General features: G+C 47.3%; 7 protein-coding genes across 7 annotated transcripts; 4 read left to right on the plus strand and 3 right to left on the minus strand.

The window, feature by feature from the left end:
* Window positions 1-3,833: 3,833 nt before the first annotated feature.
* On the minus strand, window positions 3,834-4,551 carry N7520_009606 (uncharacterized protein; the record flags this gene model as incomplete). The annotated part of the gene is made up of 2 exons (XM_057143540.1): window positions 3,834-4,178; window positions 4,228-4,551. 2 exons carry the CDS (start codon window positions 4,549-4,551, stop codon window positions 3,834-3,836), a joined length of 669 nt encoding a protein of 222 aa, XP_056992828.1.
* A 1,801-nt stretch (window positions 4,552-6,352) lies between these two features.
* On the minus strand, window positions 6,353-7,013 carry N7520_009607 (EXPERA domain-containing protein; the record flags this gene model as incomplete). The annotated part of the gene is given in 3 exon segments (XM_057143541.1): window positions 6,353-6,762; window positions 6,793-6,903; window positions 6,917-7,013. The coding sequence occupies 3 exon segments, from the start codon at window positions 7,011-7,013 to the stop codon at window positions 6,353-6,355; spliced, it is 618 nt and encodes a 205-aa protein (XP_056992829.1).
* Window positions 7,014-7,966: 953 nt separating this feature from the next.
* On the plus strand, window positions 7,967-8,353 carry N7520_009608 (nuclear transport factor 2 family protein; the record flags this gene model as incomplete). Its single annotated transcript, XM_057143542.1, has 1 exon — window positions 7,967-8,353. One exon carries the CDS (start codon window positions 7,967-7,969, stop codon window positions 8,351-8,353), a length of 387 nt encoding a protein of 128 aa, XP_056992830.1.
* Window positions 8,354-8,570: 217 nt separating this feature from the next.
* Window positions 8,571-8,900, plus strand: N7520_009609 (uncharacterized protein; the record flags this gene model as incomplete). Its single annotated transcript, XM_057143543.1, has 2 exons — window positions 8,571-8,716; window positions 8,753-8,900. Coding segments are annotated over 2 exons (294 nt in total), but the record flags the coding sequence as incomplete, so codon positions are not given.
* A 276-nt stretch (window positions 8,901-9,176) lies between these two features.
* N7520_009610 (uncharacterized protein) lies at window positions 9,177-10,292 on the minus strand (the record flags this gene model as incomplete). Its single annotated transcript, XM_057143544.1, has 1 exon — window positions 9,177-10,292. One exon carries the CDS (start codon window positions 10,290-10,292, stop codon window positions 9,177-9,179), a length of 1,116 nt encoding a protein of 371 aa, XP_056992832.1.
* A 543-nt stretch (window positions 10,293-10,835) lies between these two features.
* Window positions 10,836-12,242, plus strand: N7520_009611 (uncharacterized protein; the record flags this gene model as incomplete). Its single annotated transcript, XM_057143545.1, has 1 exon — window positions 10,836-12,242. The coding sequence occupies one exon, from the start codon at window positions 10,836-10,838 to the stop codon at window positions 12,240-12,242; it is 1,407 nt and encodes a 468-aa protein (XP_056992833.1).
* Window positions 12,243-14,264: 2,022 nt separating this feature from the next.
* N7520_009612 (Pfs NACHT and ankyrin domain protein) lies at window positions 14,265-18,241 on the plus strand (the record flags this gene model as incomplete). Its single annotated transcript, XM_057143546.1, has 3 exons — window positions 14,265-15,387; window positions 15,494-16,340; window positions 16,396-18,241. The coding sequence occupies 3 exons, from the start codon at window positions 14,265-14,267 to the stop codon at window positions 18,239-18,241; spliced, it is 3,816 nt and encodes a 1,271-aa protein (XP_056992834.1).
* Between the last annotated feature and the right edge of the window lie 834 nt (window positions 18,242-19,075).

Genomic DNA, 19,075 nt, shown 5'->3' on the forward strand with positions numbered 1-19,075 from the left:
TCGATCCCTCTGAAACCATCAAATACTCATGCACTGCCAAACAACCCGCTTCCAAAGAACCTGATGATTCTATCTTTCATTCACCTGAGAAGAGGTACCGGAACGATATGTGCGATGCCTTGAAAAGTTACGAAGAGAGCTTTGACCAAGTACGACTAATGAAACGGGTATTGTATCGGGATGGCACCTAGCTGGACGCAGGGACCCTACTTCCTCGACTCGATAGTCCAGCTGGGCAATGACATTTGGTGCCTCCTCTTTCATACAAGGCTTCCTATGTCACAGCGAATGATTATGTGGAGAAAACATACTACGATTATGGATAACTGGCTGGATTAAAAGTACATAAGAAGACAAGCTCAAAGATGAGAAATGGTTCTGAAATGGTTCATTTGACCCTCCTTTTTGTAGGTGAGAACTCATGGATTGTTCCAGACAGGCGAACCCAGTCTCATCCCTCCAACATGGGATAGGGGAGTCCTGATAAAGTGCGGGTAGCCATGCTACTCTGCTTTAATTAGGCTGGTCATCGTTACGAAGAAGCAGCCAGTCCCTCTGATCCGCCCTGAGGCAAGAATCCTTCTTTTATGCACGCTATCATTTTAGCCAGTCGAATAAACGACTCGAATCTTATTTGACAACCTGTTCTCAAGTAGGTCGCGTAGTTTTACAGAGATGCTCAGCGACCATTTTTGGAAGACTGTGGTGGGTGGCGAGAAGAAGGAAGGTGAAAGGAATGTGATACTGTATAACAGGAGTTTGATCAACCATGCTAATCTATTTTCCGCTGATAGAATACCGAGTTTCATATCTATGAATGTGGCCAGTCATTACCTGCGCGGAGTCCATTTACGCGAGGGGGTTGTGTGGTATTTTAGACCTGGCTCAACTCGTCAAATTTATCTTCTTCAATTGGCCCGGTGCCTGAGAACGTCCTGATTACGTGTGCAAGATGCGGTGGCCACCAGAGACACACCGTTCATTCAAGACAAGAGCTTGGACTAACCCTACCACGGAAAACAGTCGCCGGCCTAGGTGGCATACTTGTCTTGTCCCAGGTAACTGGGCCATTGTCACAAAATCCACCAAGTCCACAGAATCTACGAAATTCACAACACTCGCCAAAGTGTGATCTAGAGTGTCTGCTGTGGGGCATTGATGCTCGCCCCAGTTACCTTCAACCAAATTGCTGACACGAGACAACAATGACTTGCCAGGAATATCATCGTACCGGTCCATCAGGTTCCATCGCTTTTTTGACGTTCAAAACAACGGAGGCCAATTCGTTGTCGCTTCTGAAAAGAATATTGACCTCATCAGCTCGACTTTTGCCAAGCATGTCAGTGATCATTGCTGAAAAACTTGCCGGGAAAAAGGAAGACGACAAAGCACGGCGGCCCAAGCCGTCAAAATGCGGCTCTACGAATCAAGTGAGAATATGAGAATAGGGGCACCCCGCAATTTCGATGCGAAAGCACCGGGAAGTCTGGTAATCTTATCTCAAAGTTAGTTGCATAGCTCATCGCTACATTAAGCTCGGGTAATTGCCAGATCGATGGTCGGCAGAAAAGGAAACGCTCAGTATAAAGGTTTTATGGCTACGAAGCATTACGAAATGGATAGTTTCTTGGGTTCCTGGCTTTTGGAAGGGGGCTTATCTAATGTCATTCAGTTTCAACTTCACCAGCGTTACGCCAACAAAGCCCCTTACTGGGTCGAGAAATCATCATCTCCAATGAATGCGAATCTCAAAAGCAGCACTAAGCCCAATTCAAGATCCGATTGAGCGTGGGGATGACGGCAAACACGGCAAACACGGCAAGTTGCCATCTTAGGGAAAACGATGCTGAATTTCAAGTTTCATGCGTATCGTTGGAACATCAAAAGTACCTCGCCAGATATATCTCTACAGCGTCATCGCGTAGAGTCTTATTTCTGGTCATAAACCCCCGTTCTGTTCGAGGGACGGCGCTTTTCTGGAGAATGAGCAGAGCAAGGCCGCATGTTTCAATTTTCACAATACCTGTAGCCAATGTGGTAGATGCACTCAACCGAGCTGTCTATACATATGAATTGTCAGTTTGTAGCTAAATCATGCGCGACTTTGAGTGACTCAACGAGAGACGGCGCGTTGACGCAGACTTACTCACAACGCAACAAGCTCTCATCGGCTTCAGTTTCAAATCTACGCCCAGCTTTGAAAGTGAAACGATGGTGATGACAACCCATCTCGTTGCAGTGATCCGGTGATCCGCTGCACATCGTTTTCAAGTGTTGAAATCGCGGTCGTTGATTCAACGTTGGAGCTTGAACAAATTTCGGTTAAACAATTTGAGAGAACCTTCAACGTTGCTTCAACGAATGTTTGCGCAAAGACTTGACGCCACGGCATGGCTCTAAAAAGGGAGTCTCTTTGAATGACTAGCCTGCAGTCGGCTTTAAGACCATCACCCCAGTAAAGGAATGAGTTCAACAGGCCGCACTTTGCACAGGCATCTTCAATGCCCCGCCACAGAAAGACAAGACTAACCCACATCCCGGTGGTATGAAAAGCCCCGTGTGATGAAACGTCCACCGGGAACCTACACATTCGAAACCCGTCACTCCCAATCTACGTGTTCAATATTGCCGAGGCAGCAGAATCGATAATTCTTTGATTTCTTATTCGATACCTCTTTTCAAACAAATATTACAGTGTTAAAGTGGCGGATTACAGGTCGATATGGACCCTGGAAGTCCACTGTTTACTACCATGACGCCAAGATCATCCACAACAACGTGTGGGATGGATAGGAAACACAATGTCCTCAGACTTGCCGATATCTCTATTTCCAAACTTTCGACTGAATTGACGAACTAATTGTTGGTGCTAATTTGCGGTGGTAGTATTGCCTTCGGCCGGGGTGAAGACTTGATAGCGTTCGCCTAAGCAAGTGCCCAGAGAGCCTTTTCTCAACTGCGATAACATTCGTGAGAGGAGGATCACCGTTGACCTGGACCACCATCATCCTCTTTGCCGGCCCTCATTTTGGCCCGTCGCAGCTAACGTTGGAGAATTCAGTGTCAACAAGATCTTCTCTTACGTTGCTCTGCATTTTACATTCTTACTGTAGTTGAATATGTCAATGATAAATTCCTGTTGTTGCTTTCACTCTAGCGCCTTTCCCCCGAGATCTTCCTTTAATGGCTTGGCAGTCTTTTCAAAGGTGAATTCCGCGATAGTGTAATTAGAACCGCCGCCATCATCATCTTAATCATATCCTAGCAGATAGATAGCATATAGACATAGTCTTTTGGGTGTTATTAGTGGATTTGAATGTGAAAGAATTCTCCCAGTTCTATGTACAATTGTACACAAGCAAATATTTACGTAGATCACGTTTGCAACATTAAGCCGCATATAACTGTGTCATTCTGAGTCCTCCACCGGAATTGAAGATTAATGGAGGGTGCCCATTAAGGCCGATGGGCGTAGTCTGTTTGTCGGGATATAGTTGAGGCAAATATAGGCTTCTCGGAAAATACGTAGATCCCAAGGGGTCGGGGTTTCCAAGAAGCGGCACATCTTACCCTGATCGGCCTCTCCGCCCATAGATTTTGTTCTGGTAATATGGGGGGTTAATCTTGGTGTACGTCATTATGCCTAAGGATGATAGGTAGATCGCTGGCTACTTTTGCTATGGGAGCAAGAATACTGGGGAATTTTGATTTAACACTTCCATTTGTAACGAATTGTTAACGAGACAAAGATGCGACGATAGAATGATTGCCTATTGAGACCAATTGTAACGAATAGATCACCGGCGCTTCTCCCCGAGCTTGCAAAACCAGTTCTAATCTTTGGAAGGGTTGGGCATTCCCGAGGTATGAGGCCACTTGCGGAAGAGGTCGGCAAGATGGTCAATGGGCGCCGCCAAAAGGTCAACAGCCGTCTCGTATGGCGGTTTGTCCGGAGCGCTGGGGTGAGAACGAGAAGGAACGAATACCTTAGTTCTTCCAAAAGAGGTGGAGTACTCCTCGCTTTCCTCCTGCGATAGGACTTCTTCCAGTTTGGGCAGGTCGTCCGCCTCTTCTTCCTTAATATGCTGAGTCAGATTATGCATCAGAGCCTTGAGGGTAGGCAGGAACTGAGAATCTGAAGACTTCAAACTTTGGAACTTCTTCAGTTGCTCTTTGACCTGCAATAATGTTACGGTACTATTATGACTCATGGGAATGCGCACGTACTGATTGGTGCTCTTGGCGATCTTTTTTGGCAAGTTCAACGCCGCCAGATACATACTCCTCAAAGGCCGGGTAGACAACAAGCTCCTCAGCAATGGAGTGGCGAGCCAGTTCCCACGTAAAGAGATTCTGCCATCTCGTCTTCTCCGTCTTCTCTGAGGCATTTATAATATTCTCGTAATATGACTCTATCTCCCGGTGATCCTTCTTGATCGAATCGCTGATGCGGGGTGCCATATTGATAGATGAAATCGCAAATGTGCGTCTGGTGGTAAATAGTACGAGCGGGTTAATACTTGTTCTGAGCCCACGTAACGGAAATGCCATGTTAGTAGATCCAAAAGGTCCGTTTCTACATGATATAGAGGGACCCCACCCTTAAAAACAAGATCCCTGTTTTGCAGTAATTAGTCAAAGCTTCCCAGTAGACTACGTACGTGATGGTGTTTGGGTCACAACCCTAAGAATGGATGCCATCTTCCAAGATCTAGAGGCAACAAGTCAAGAAAAGCACTCTAGGCTCAAACAAATTTACCAATCAAAGACAGTATATGTGTAAGCGTCATGGTGGCAAGTCACGGAAATTGGAGGAAGATCCTCTAGTTAAACTCTCCAAACACCTGTATTTGACGAACTAAACTCGAATGCTGGTTGCCGTGGCTGAAGAACTTGAAGAATTCAGCTAGATCAACCCTGGGATCTAGTTCCACCAAATAGACACAGGCTGATTCCAATCTGGCGAGCGTGAAACGGGTCAGGCGTTTTCTATTTACCAGCTTGAATGCCGTCATTAATTAAAGCTATTCACTGACCCGCTCGTGCGACCTTAGCAAGATGAAATCTCCGCATCTCATTCAGCGCTTAACTGTATCCTGGGATGGCGGGGAAGCTGATGAATAGGCCAAGCAATCGCCTATGTCATACAGTGTGAGCTCCTTGAATATCAAGGTGTTGGTGCTAGGTAGTTTTGAATCAACACCGTAGATCAGCAGCGTTGGCTTCAAAGCGTCAATTCTTGCTCCCACGGAGAATTTCTAAGCGAGAAATGAAGATTAATCCGGTAAAGATATGGATGATTATCTCCGAAAGGTGTCCCCGCGACCGACCGTTGCGAATGCTCTGAATACGTATGGGGTCTTGACGGGCTTGTACTGTACCCTAAAGTACGGTCAATGGTAATCTCATCCGCCAATATGCCATCTGCAAAATGCCTGCATACCAAAAGATCCTGCTTGTTCTCATTCATAGCCCTCTTCCCACAAATAGTGAAACAGATGAAAACCGCCACCGGTATCCTTTACCGGATGATTCTGATTGAGGGAGCCGTGGTTTCTGAACTTGCTTTGTCTAGGCTTAAACAGTAGGAATCAATAATCAAGAAACACGCAAGGGAATTGAGAGAGAAAGCATTTCCGGAGCCAATATTGTGACGTCATTCGGGTATCACTTCAGTCAAAGTGGGGGGCGTACAACTGGGCTGCCCTCTTATCCTGTCTATGAGTTTACGATCAGTTAAACCGTTCTTTTTATCGAAGATCTGCAGTGTAGCACGGAAAATTAAAGGCTGCAAAGGTGTAGAATATATAAGAGCGCCGAAATAAGATGACTCAGCCCAAGTAACTTACTTTTGTAAAGTGAAACGATCTTTTCTCTTAGAGGTCTAATTTATTTCCTGCATTTGCATTGGAATGGAGACCAGCAAAGACATTACATTAATCATGAGCTCTCGTGCTAATAGGATGATTCTTCTGTTACCTATCAAAACTCTACAAACCACGAATTGACCTACTCGTCCTTGCTCGTGCCAGGAATGATCGAAGGAATTATATGTGCTGTCTTGAAAGACTAGCTCTGTTGCGTAAGAAGCCTTAAAGAAATCTATGGCGCAGTAAGTATGCGAAAATCACATGGTAAAGCCTGGCTTTACTCGCATGTTGCCACAGACTTTGTCATGCTGACAGCAGCGATTTCCATTGATCTCTCCATTGATCTTTCTGCTGGCTTTTCTGTTGATCTTTCTGTTGATTTATCCGGATTGGCCTTCGATACAAAGGCCCTTTTGCTAGCCAGCAAGCAAGTACAGAGAAGAACTAGCGCGATTGTCAATATCCGCGATTATGACGAGTAGTCAGAGCTTACTTGAAGGGACTATGACCCAGAAACCATTGCAGAGGATAAAATATCCCCAGAATCTCTGAGATTCTGGCCTGGAGTTTGCGATATCAAGTACGTAATGGTCGAAAAGACTCGTCGCATAGTATAGGATAACACCATATAGTTGTCCAAGCGAAAAAATTAGTTGCACTGCATGGCGCAAAGGGTGATCTCGAATTATCCGAAACACCATTGCAAATGACAAAGGACCCCAGATAAAGGCAGTCACGCTCTCCATGCACAGCACGAAGGCACTTTGCGTTTGATAACGAGAGTCCGACAGTGAGTACTCTTTCCACAGCTGTCCAAAAACATCCGTCATAGCAGGCATGCGTCTAAAGTTGTATGCAAAATAACCTTCGAAGAAAAGGTGAACGCAGCCGCCTGTAAGGTATTAGCATCAGTGTCAATCACCAGGGATGAAGTGGTATTTTTCACATAACGCAAACCATACAATGGTCCATAAATCACCGAATGATGTCCTAGGATACAGTCTTATTGTCAAAATAAATGCAGACATGGCCACTGATACATATACATCCTGCAACGAAGATTGATAGTAAATTGAGGGTGCTGCTCGCGTTGGCTATGTACCCTCCGATGTCTTGTCGGACAGGGTAGTAGGGGTGTGCCATCAGGATCAGTTGAGATTGTCGAACATGGAAGAGCTTGAGAACTATTGTCGAGGCACTATTGGTTACAGGAGCTGGCAATATATAGATTAGTGTTATTGCGGCCCGATAGCTGATTGGCTTCTTGGATAAGGTGACGACACTAAGATAGGGGAAAACTTTCAGAAGCAAGAATATGTCTAAAAGCTTTTAAGATTCATGATTTGATAGGTTGGAAGTCCCTCGTCCGTATTTTTGGATCAGCTGAGTTGGCTGGCGCAGCAATTTGCTGGGTGTTCACGGAATTGGTGGGAAAAGTGAGTCTACCTAAGATCCGCGCAATGAAGAAAACAATAAAATTGCCATCCTTTCATTGGAGGACCGCCAGCCTTGACCGTTTATTCAAGCTTTGGATGATAATTTACGCTAATTTCAGTCATTCTTCAGGTAGACTATTCCCAACCCAGGACCCCGGAGCAGGAGGTGAGTCTCCATTCCGAGCGCCCTAGACACGTTTCAGGTGGCCTCTTACTGACGGGCTTCATTCGTGACGAAGGAGTTAGTAGTCTGATGGTGAATCAAATCCAGAAATCTGCGAGATAAGCAGGCTTATGCGCAAAATTTAACAAAGAGCAACAGCCTGTAGCCCCAACTACACTAGCAAGAAAGAATATGACAGGTTGAAAGAAGTGATAACTTGGCTAACAAACTGTGAGACACCCAACAAGGTAATCGGTAGCCAGACACACGTTACCACGAGAAGAATTGCTAGCGTCAATATTGCAGACAAACGTTAGTCGAACCTCTGATTTCGATAACCCTGCTCGAAATAACTCTTCTAAACCTTCTTAGCTACATACTCGTATTCTTCCTTCGGTATATCAGCCGGATTGTACCAAGTTTCCCCTTCTCATCCCAGGCTCGGCTTGTCTCCTATAAATCATCCTTTTATGACTTATTCCCACCCACCTTTTATAATGCCGTCGATTGATGACCGTACTCGGGAGGATCTTCTCAACAAGGAACGCGATCTCTGGGCTGCCCTTACATCCGCTGACCCAGCGCCGGCCGTCCAGAAAATGTGCAACTCCAAAGTTAATATGATATTCCCGCAAATTCCTATTCTTACCTTAGAGGATGAGTCTACTTTCAAGGACGCTTTGGAGCTACCGTTTCGCCGCTTCGAAACTTACCAGCTGAATATAGCTCAAACGATCATTATCGGACTTATGGCTGGTGTCATGACGTACGAGGTGCGCGCCATAAGGGAGGGGAGCGAGTATCGAGCCACGGCTTCAACTACCTGGTGTCAAGATTCCGATGGCGAGTGGCGGGTTGCTTGCCATCAGGAGACTTTACTGTAGAGTAAGGGTAGGGTACAAGAGCTACTTCGTTAGTCAAATGGCTAATGTTTCCGTTGTCTTCAAGGTAGTTGAAAGACTTTGAAAGACCACTGTCGTCTAGAGACCTCTATAATCCTCCTACACCTTCGGCCGCTATCACGACCATATTGATTGTGACACGGAGATTTGATCAATCTTTTTGAGCACCTCGCATAGGGCTACATGTACGGCGGAATTTATGACATTTGTACATGATAATGACTCCCTCACTATACCAGCCCTCAATTTGCTCGATCTGTACTTTTGCCTCTGGAAATGCTACGTCATCAGATCTGCCGAGAACCATGACTCAAGGATGAGCAGCGACAGCTTCAAGAGTCAAATGTGTGGCTAGCAAGCGACAGCGACATCCTTCTGTAGCTCTGCGATGAGCAGGCGCTGGTGTTGTGAGATCGAAAACGATCAGTTCAGGCCCTATGTAATGGTGTGGTTTCTGCCTTGCAAGCGCGCGATACTCAAGACTACCTACCATGTTGATGGGCCTGATGAAGTCTCAGCGTTGTTAAGCGTTCGTGGGCAACAACTACAATTGGAAAATTTTTCTATCAATTTGCATTGTCTCCTAGGTACCAGCGTCCGTGTTAGGGGAGGTACATACATACGCTGGTGAAGTTTCGTTGTACAGCAGTAGTAGTAGTAGTATTCATTTACACTGACCCCTCGCAAAGCGATATGCAGTATACGACGACTATATATCCGAGTATTTACATATGGATTGATCCACTTTCTGACATGAACTTAGAGCCTCGTCACGGCCTATCGTGGCCCATTGCCGTTTCCATTGTTAGGCTGCCCTCATGGCGCGGCTATAGTGGAATTGCGGATGAGACGGATCCGGCGTATCCGATTTTGGCTGCATCTCTGCTAGGAACCGTGAGAACGCGGGCAAAGCAGAGGCTAAGAACCTGGACAGTGAATGTGTGACAGATGTGGTTTTGTTCCGAGTCCGTTTGATTGAGCGTTGGCTTGTCTTATTCTCGAGCTGGAACGGTGACGGTTTATTGTGAAAACGGTGATGAAGATCTTTAATTGTGAGTATGGGGTTGGCGGGAAGAAAAGGTTCTTGGACTGGAGGAGTCGGTTGTGGTATGGATGTGACAGGTCGCTGGAGGACGGAAGCATAGGTTGTTTGTTGGTCTTGGGGCGAGGAAGGGATGGACGGTATCGTTTGATGAAGCTGGGGAGAGTGGGCTGTTGGAGGTTGTTGAGGCTCTGGGTCTATTATGGCGGGTAGCGGATTGGAACGGCAGTCCAGGTTGGTGTTCAACCGTTCCTTCGCTGTAGTAAATGTAATCGGCGTGGATTGAGTTTGAGACTTTGTACTAGAGTCTGTAGTTTGTGTACTGGAATCGGCGGTAGGAGTCGACCGTTTAGAGGAGGAGAATGCGGTGGTTGAGGAGGGGGGTTTGTTGGGAGTTCCGAGGTGGTGTTTTAAATCGCACGAGATGATCTGCCATACGCAGTCTTCCTCGTGTAGCTGTTGCACTTCCTCGAAAGGGGTGGATTGGAAGGTGGATAAGTGCTTGGTCGATTGGCAGGCAAAACAGCATGCCATATTGCTGACTCCTGAAGGTCGGTAATAGAAGCCATTCTGGGCCAGTTGGAGCGGAGTGGCCCCAGCAAGCACTATTCCTTGGAACGAACGAGCTCTGGCTGTGATGGTGGAGTAGTCGTAGGCTATTGAGACGAGAAAGTAATCCTCATCGTGAGATTCATCCTCGAAGTGAGAATCGTCCTCATCATGAGAATCATCCTCGGCGAGAAAAAAGTCCTCAACGTTGGGGTATTCGGGTGAGATTGCGGGGTTTGCGGCTTCGGGGACGGGAGATGGGCGACGTGCTGGGGAGTCTGGAAGCTGAGGGTTCAGCCCTACCCGCTGGCTTCTAGTTGTCATCCCCATAGCTTGTCCTATGCTCCGGTTATGTGGCTTCTAGTGGTACAGTCGATAGATCGTCCTCCGTAGCTACCTCGTTGTACAGCATGGATCGAAATCAGATTCACCACCTACACACAGAGATTCTTTCTCAATCCCTCTTTTGCAACCGTGCTATACCTATTACGGCTAAGCAAACCCCGAACCCATTTCTTGGCAGTATTTCAATACGATTTTAAATTACAGTATAAAAATAGCATCCGTAATAAACTTGTACGGTCTCTGGGCTTCTAGAACGTGGATCCGGCCAACAGGCAAACAAAAGGGGAATTCCCCTTGTCAGTGTGGTTATCTGTCTGACTTTGACTTTTCCCCTCTTTCACCTACCCAGCCTATACAGCAGTGACCACTTTGAAAAAGCGACCTGTATAGAGACAAAACTAGTTTGGTGAACGCTTCCCTATATGTTGTGTAACAATGCTGACCTTCTGATTGGGGCCTGTCCCCGCCAGACTGCGTGTCCGAAATCGTGCTGACGTGAGAACCGTTAGAACCGTTAGAACAGCGACGATGACTGTTGATTCGTATTACAACGGTAATGATCTTCGATCCCCCTATGAGCTCGAAGCGTCGGACCAGGATTCGCAATATGCCCCCACTCCAGGATACTTCGGTTGCACACCCAAGTCACGATGCGGACTCAGTCCTTCCCCCGGCTTTTACACCCAGAACGGTCTTGCGGAGGTATCCCAACGCGACGAGGAAAATCCCAGACTGCTTCAGCTCTCCGAGTGGAACGAGGAATTGCGAAATAATGAGCTTCCAGCAAGCTGCATCCAGTATATGATAGAGTGGAAGGTTATGCTGAATAGGAAGGTCATCTCACGAGACACAGAAGAGGACGTAGCCCTGACTCCGAGTGCCTACTGGCCGGTGCACTTGAGGCCCAAGTTGGAGAAGTTGCTAGAAGGGAAAACCTCCCGTGCAGGCAGGATTAGGTCGGATGATACCTCGATCGTTGTGTCGGTAAACGATCGTTCCCAGCGCGATCTGACGAAGCGATTTGAGAATCTCAACATCGATTGGACCGCTGTGGAAAAACAGCTACTTAGATGGGGGGAACTGTTTTGTCGAGGAAAGAAACTGAGGCTAAGTATTACCTTTAAATACATTGAGGATGACCACCTCCCCAGAACTACCTCGGGTAGGGTTGAGAAAAGAGGACGGTCATCTGTTACTAAGAGAATGCTCAACGAGCGAGATGCCCAACTGGATGCCGAAGAAAATGCCTCCGGAGAAGAGTCCGTCTGGCGGAGTGTCTATAATCTGATGCGCTGTCCTTCCTCATCATGCCACCTAGGCCGATATTGCTGGCAAGACCCTCACGGGAAAAAACATTATGGACTGAGAACCCATCATTCAAAACGTCTAATTGACTTTGTGGAGAAAGGAGGAACCGTACAATCCCATGATGACGTCCCAGACAATATTCGGGAAGACTTATATATGGAAGAGCGACACAGATTGGAGAATCAACAATCCAAGAATAACAAGATGACTGACACCCCGGGAAGTTGTCCTATCAATTTTAACTTTAATGGGGTACAACCTTCCCCTCAACCGGAGGCGCTCAATTCACTCGCAACCCCAGCAATGCTTTCATCACCAAATAGCCTATCCAGTGACGACTTTAACATTCCTGGACTTCGAGATGAGGCAGTTCGAGAGTACACCGCTTGGCATGAAACAAATGTCGGTGATGACTATTTGAAAGCGCAATTCCGGGGAGCGCGCGATGTTGCTCTGGCAAATGGTCTAGATCTTCAACTGATATATGAGGATCAAAACCCATCGTTTTTCATCGATCAGGGGATCGTGGTAGGTATTGCCCGTCAGTTTGTAAGAGATATCGTCAAATGGGTTCGGAGTGTGAGGAAAGTTTCATCGATAGAAGGAAGGGCGCAAGAAACTCTCTGAGGGCTTACAAAGGCGCTCGTTCTTACAAAGGCGCTCGTTTAGATTTTAGATTATTTTATTATTGAATTACCTGTGCTTCATAAGTTCAATCTACCCCTTAATAAACTTCTTTAGTAAAGCGTAGCATTAGACGTAACGTAGAATGATTAGGACATAAAGTAGGTTTGGTAAGCTCTAACATATATTCAACGCCAAGCGTTTTTAAATTTAAAGATTAATTATCTTCAATATCCACACCAGCATGTCTAAAATGGCCCAAAGCGCTTTGTTTTCGTGATCCAACAATTTCGATGCACCATTCAAGAAAGGTCGGAAACCCTTGTTCTGGGTCTTCTTCATACCGCACCCAGTTCCGTCTAATAAATGCTTTTAACTCGGAGAAGAACTCCTCGATAGGATTCAAGTCAGGGGAGTAAGGTGGTAAGTATACTAGTTTTACTCCTGCATCGGCGCAAATCTCTTTTATACGATCAGAGTGATGGAAAGATGCGTTATCCATAATTAGGACGGACTTTGGCTCAGGCCACCTTCCACAATGCCTCAGCAGCTGCTCAATAAAATCTTCGAATAGAGCGGCATCGGTAGAGCCTTGAAAAACCCGGGAGAGCACGATCCCATCCTGAGAATATGCAGGCAGTATCTGGTAGCGCTGATCACGATGGAAGTTGGCTACCTGCAATGGTGCTACGCCTAACGGAGACCAGCCTGTCCGTCTGAACCCAATCCGCTTATCACATCCAGATTCATCCACATAGACGAAGTGATGAGACTGAAAATCCGATAGGTTATGTAGGTAGAAGTCTCTCAAGTCGGGACTCTGTTCCTTTGCTCTCTGTCGAGCTACCTTCTTTGACCACCCGACCGCAGCGAGAGCTCGCTTGATACTGGAATTTGTCACCTGGACGCGGAATTCGTCCCATAAAAAGATTGTCATCTCATCCACATATAGCCCTGGCTTTTCCAGTAGATGATCGCACAATGCCTGTAGCATCGGGGGAGTTACGCTTCGTCGTCGACCGACCTGAGTTGGGGGTGCTCTGACATTTCCGAACCGGCGAAGGTTGTTGCTGATGTTAATGACGGATCGCTTGCTGCATTCAGCAGCTTTGGCCATTTGTGAGGTGCTTAGTGATTCGCTCAATATCATATCTTGGATCATCTCAAGCTTTGAGCGGGGCAGTCTTGGAGCCATGTTGTACATAGAAGAGCGGTACTGTACAAGGATCAGAACGTTGATGGAGGTGGGATTGGGCGGAAGAGGCAGGTAGGAAACCACCGAATGTGAAGAAAAACCAATTCATTTTCTCACCTTGCTCAACCCTCTGCTCAGGGAGCAGGTGAAAACATTTTGGCCGAAAAGTCCGGGGGGATGCTAGGTACTAGGAAATGCACGTGATGCGACCATGTTGGGTCCCTGGGAGCTTTGCGGCCCCTCTCAAAGCTGCGGCCCTCAAAAAGGTGATTGAGAGACTGGCGCATTTTTACTCGATCAATCAGTATCAAAGACAAACTGTGATCTGCTTGCTCTCTAAAAAATTGCGAAAATTGCCGCGATGAGGCTCTTCGGGTGCTGAGGGTAAAGCATCTTTAGAGCGTTTTTATCGAGAACAACTTTGGCTGGTCATCGCGGATCTGACTATTCTGGATCGGGTCGAACCGTTCTTAGGAACAGGCACAAGCCCCACCACATGGAAACATGACCGACAGAAAGCCATTCAGGAAGCGGTGTAGTAGGCAGAACGGCCGATGAATGATGAGGCCGAGGACGTACCCCTCTTTCAGCTCAGGGCCGGTAGATCGACGTGGCAATCATATGTAGTTTAACTGAACTGGCTAAGTTTGTTTCCCCTCTGCCCATCCTCGGCAATGCCCTCCATCGGCTTTTCAGTTTGCCGACATCTTACACAAACAAGAAAGGGCCAGGATCTCTTATTTGCTAGGATAGAGAGTTCTTAATTGGCCGATCCAGTACTATCCCGCTTGTCTAGACACTCTGCTTCGTCGAGTCGTCCTCCATTGAAGATGGCGGAGAACCCCCTATCACAGCTAGAGCAATCAGTGTCACCACAAAATAATACTAGTCCCGAAACATTCTCATGCCGAAAGCGCCTTCGACACGATGCCTATACCATCGGATGGGTATGCGCTCTTCCAAAAGAACAGACCGCAGCCAGAGCTATGCTAGATGAAGAGCACGAACCTCTTCCGACCCCTCGCAACGACCATAACGCATATACTCTTGGCTCAATATGCGGCCACAACGTCGTCATAGCCTGTCTCCCTAATATAGGAACCAACCCTGCCGCGACCGTCGCGACCTCTATGATAAACACGTTCCAATCAATCAGGTTCGGGCTGATGGTTGGGATTGGCGGTGGAATTCCATCGAAGGTCAATCTGGGCGATGTGGTGGTCAGCCAACCTGTTGCTGACTACCACGGGGTGGTGCAATGGGATATGGGGAAGCTGGAACGGGGTGGGCAGTTCATCCACACGGGCTCGCTGAACAGACCTCCGAACGCGCTTCTTAATGCGTCGAATCAGCTGAAAAGTAATTATGAGATGTACGGATCGAAGATGAAGAAGTATCTGGATGACGTGGAAAGAAGATTCCCGCGACTGGCGCCAAAATATACCAGGCGTGAGTGCTTGGAAGACCCATTGTTGGTATCACAGAAGGGACGTCGGACTTCGACCGCATACCATTTTCTGTCTGGTCTATGGCAAGCGGTCATCACAACGATTGCATATCTTCTTGGCTTATGGGCTATCAATCCAGTAATTGAGGAGAATAAGCGGCTGTCAGGGAAGGCAGAGGAAGCACGGACCCAAGGAGAAGTGAGGATACACCATGGCCTGATCGCATCCGGGAACAAAGTGATTAAGGATGCCCAGTCTCGAGACTCCCTCGATAAAGCATTTGGCGGGCACTTGTTGTGTGTCGAGATGGAGGCAGCCGGGCTTATGAATGATTTCCCATGTATTGTTATCCGGGGCATTTGCGATTATGCGGGGTCGGAGAAAGAAAAAAGCTGGCAAGAATATGCTGCAGCCGTGGCGGCTGCACATGCAAAAGAACTTTTGGGATGTGTGCACCCTAGTGTTGTCGATACCGAGGATTCAGCGAAAGCTATGATGGAAAAAGGTTAGTATCTGCCTCCTGATTATTTCGGCTGCAGGTTTCCAAAGTATCAGCACATACCGAAGACAGGATAATATTTGAGCCAAGAATTTGTCTTGACAGCTGATAGTCAATAAACAGATCGATAATGTACAGCGAGCGACAGTCGCCATGAAAGCTACTACCGATTCTATCAAATCTGCCCTTCGTACTCATGAGATTAAAGGCTGGCTTGATCCCGCCGACCCATCCACGAACGCCAATCACGCGAGGGCGCTCCACCATAAGGGAACAGGCGTGTGGCTCCTAGAGAACCCCGTCTTCCGGTTGTGGTACTTGGGATCACGCCGACATATATGGCTGCACGGGCTCGCGGGATGTGGAAAGACCGTTCTCAGCATAACTGTGCTTGATCATCTCGCAAAAGGAAACGACGGTCCTATCCTCAAGTTTTTCTTTGACTTTAGCGACACCAAAAAGCAAACCTATGAAAACATGCTTCGGTCGCTTGCTTTCCAGCTTTATTATCAAGGCGGGGTTGACTCTGAAATTCATCTTGATGCGTCATTTCAAGCGCACCAGAATGGCAAAGACCAACCTAAGATAGAGGCTCTCTGGGTTATCTTTTATAACATGCTCAGAGTCCAGAAGACAGTCTCTATCGTTCTGGATGCATTAGATGAATCAACGTCAAGGGATGATATTCTCAAGTGGATTGAGGACATAGTATCTAGGCCAGAGTTGGCCCATGTCCAGGTGTTCTATACCAGTCGACCTGAGTCTATGTTTCTACGCCGCATTCCAGTTTTGATAGGAGAGGAAGGTTGCCTACCACTTGATGAGCAGGCTGTCAACTCCGATATCCGTTTATGGGTTTCAGACCAACTCTCTCAGCGGCGTGATTTTACAGAGAAAGTCTTGTCACAAGGTCTTCTTGAGGAAATTCGGACGAAGGTTGGCGACGGGGCAGACGGAATGTGAGATGTTGCTGTTTTGATTGACATATAATAGTTTGCTAACGCCTTTACTCAGGTTTAGGTGGGCATTCTGTCAATTAGACAGCCTAGCTCGATGTCGTCACGAGGCAGCTATAGAGGAGGCTCTCGTATCTTTACCTAAGAGCCTGAATGAGACATACGAGCGCATGATGAAGAGTATACCAGTGGAGCGAAAAATGGACTCAATACGCCTGCTACAATTTTTAGTACACGCTAAGCGACCTCTCACGTTAGCAGAGGCTAAAGAGGTAATAGCGACGCAGATCCAAAACGAGTCGAGAGGGTTTGACATCAAGTGTCGGTTGTTCTGCGAAACTGATCTCTTGGATTACTGTCCCGGCTTAGCGATAATCGTTCACGCCACAGATAAAGAGTTACATCTTGCCCATTTTTCCGTCAAAGAGTACCTTCTCAGAGACGACGATTTCAAAATCATGACTGCCAGTATTTATATCACGCAGACGTGCTTGACTTATCTTGCAGACATCAAAGGAAGTCACCAAGAGATCAAGAGGCGTTTTCCGATGGCAAGATATGCGGCCGAGTTCTGGGCAAGCTATGCTGTGTTGGCTCGGGATTCTGAGGATATCGTCCAAAAGACTGTCAAGTTCCTTGAAGAGGAAGAGACATTCCAACGATGGAGTCGTTTATATCAGGCTGATAGGTATTGGGAAGATGACCCTGGTCCTCCGCGAGCTTCCAAACTCTACTATGCTTGCCTCAATGGGCTCTTGGCGCCTGCAGGGCATCTTATTAGCAATGGAGAAGACGTCAACGCGCAGGGTGGCGAATACGGCAGTGCTCTCCAGGCCGCCTCGGTCAAAGGCTATGACGAGATTGTCAAAGTGCTCTTGGATAAAGGGGTGGACGTAAACGCACAAAGCGGCGAATACGGTAATGCTCTTCAGGTCGCCTCGTTACATGGCCATCACGAGATTGTCAAAGAACTCTTGGATAAAGGAGCGGACGTGAACGCGCAGGGCGGCAATTACGGTAATGCTCTCCAGGCCGCCTCATCAAATGGCCACCACGAGCTTGTCAAAGAACTCTTGGATAAAGGAACGGATGTCAACGTACAGGGTGGCTATTACGGCAATGCTCTCCAGGCCGCCTCGTCAAATGGCCACTACGAGATTGTCAAAGAACTCTTGGATAACGGAACGGATGTCAACGTACAGGGTGGCTATTACGGTAATGCTCTCCAGGCCGCCTCGTCAAATGGCCACTACGAGATTGTCAAAGAACTCTTGGATGAAGGAGCAGACGTGAACGCGCAGGGCGGCAGTTACAGAAGTGCCCTTAGGGCCGCCTCATTACATGGCAATCACGAGATTGTCAAACTGCTCTTGGATAAAGAAGCAGACGTCAATATGCGGGACCACGATAACAGCAATGCTCTCCAGGCCGCATCGTTAAGTGGCCATCACGAGATTGTCAAAATACTCCTAGATAAAGGAGCGGATGTAAACGCGCAGGGCGGCGAGCACGGTAATGCTCTCCAGGCCGCCTCGTTTTATGGCCATCACGAGATTGCCAAAGAACTCTTAGTCAAAGCAGCGGACGTCAATGTACAGGGCGGCTATCACGGTAATGCTCTCCAGGCCGCCTCGTCAAATGGCCATCACGAGATTGTTCAAGTACTCTTGGATAAAGGAGCGGACGTAAACGCGCAGGGCGGCGAATACGGTAATGCTCTCCAGGCCGCCTCGTTACATGGCTATCACGAGATTGTCAAACTGCTCTTGGATAGAGGAGCGGACGTCAATATTCAGGACCACGATAAGGGCAATGCTCTCCAGGCCGCATCGTGCAATGACCATCAGGAGATTGTTATAGGTTCATTAGCTAGTATCTGCTTTCAGGACGGACTACCCTTATGATACCCTAAACTTTAGGTATGGCGAGTTAAATGCATGACGGTTCGTCAGTGACCTGATGTAATTTAGAGAGTCAACAATGGAACCATCTTGTCACAAAGTGTCACTTGCCTCTACAATCGCTTACTGCATCGTTGAATGACACGAGCCTACATTACGTGCTAGGAAAGCAAAGTTTCCGTACACTGGCTTAGGAAGCGGATGCGCTAGAGGTGAAGGTCGAGTTTGCCAGGTGGATTAATAATCTGACATGCGACGCGAGCAACGACGTCATGTTGTATTAATGGTAATGGTAATTCATATTATGTATTAGATCCACTCTTCGATAAAACTACCTTTCAATACCATTCAGCCCCTTGAAACCGAAATCAGCTATATATAGGTTAGCGTGTTGAAAGGTGGGGCCTTAAGATAGAATCTCCTTGTGTCAGTGGTGAATCTGATTTCGATCCATGCTGTAATTGGCGACGGGGTGTCAACGTTTCAAGGCTGTTGATACATCTAGCGCTTGTTTTTCGACAACTTGTATCTGGCCATAAATCCACTCCTAATTTGTATTAGCCCTCATAAATAGGATACAAATACCTCTGGCATTCAGCTCGGTCCCTGAATTTCTTTCGATCCCAGCAATTGGCAAGATGCATCGTGGCCCACTCCCTGGAGGAAATGGTGTCGGAGATCAAGAGGTGATCGGACAGCTTTTGTAGGCAATCTATCGTATCGTTAACCATTTTCCTACTAACTGTTGTAAGGGTTGGGTGTCTCCTTCGATGCATTTCTTGTGCCGCCAGTTGTGAGTGGCACGGTATTATGAGAGGCGGAGTATGAGTGTCGACG

The sequence above is a fragment of the Penicillium odoratum genome (assembly GCF_028828045.1).
Source record: "Penicillium odoratum strain IBT 22623 chromosome Unknown utg000006l_segment0_segment0, whole genome shotgun sequence".
Classification (NCBI taxonomy): Eukaryota; Fungi; Ascomycota; class Eurotiomycetes; order Eurotiales; family Aspergillaceae; genus Penicillium; species Penicillium odoratum.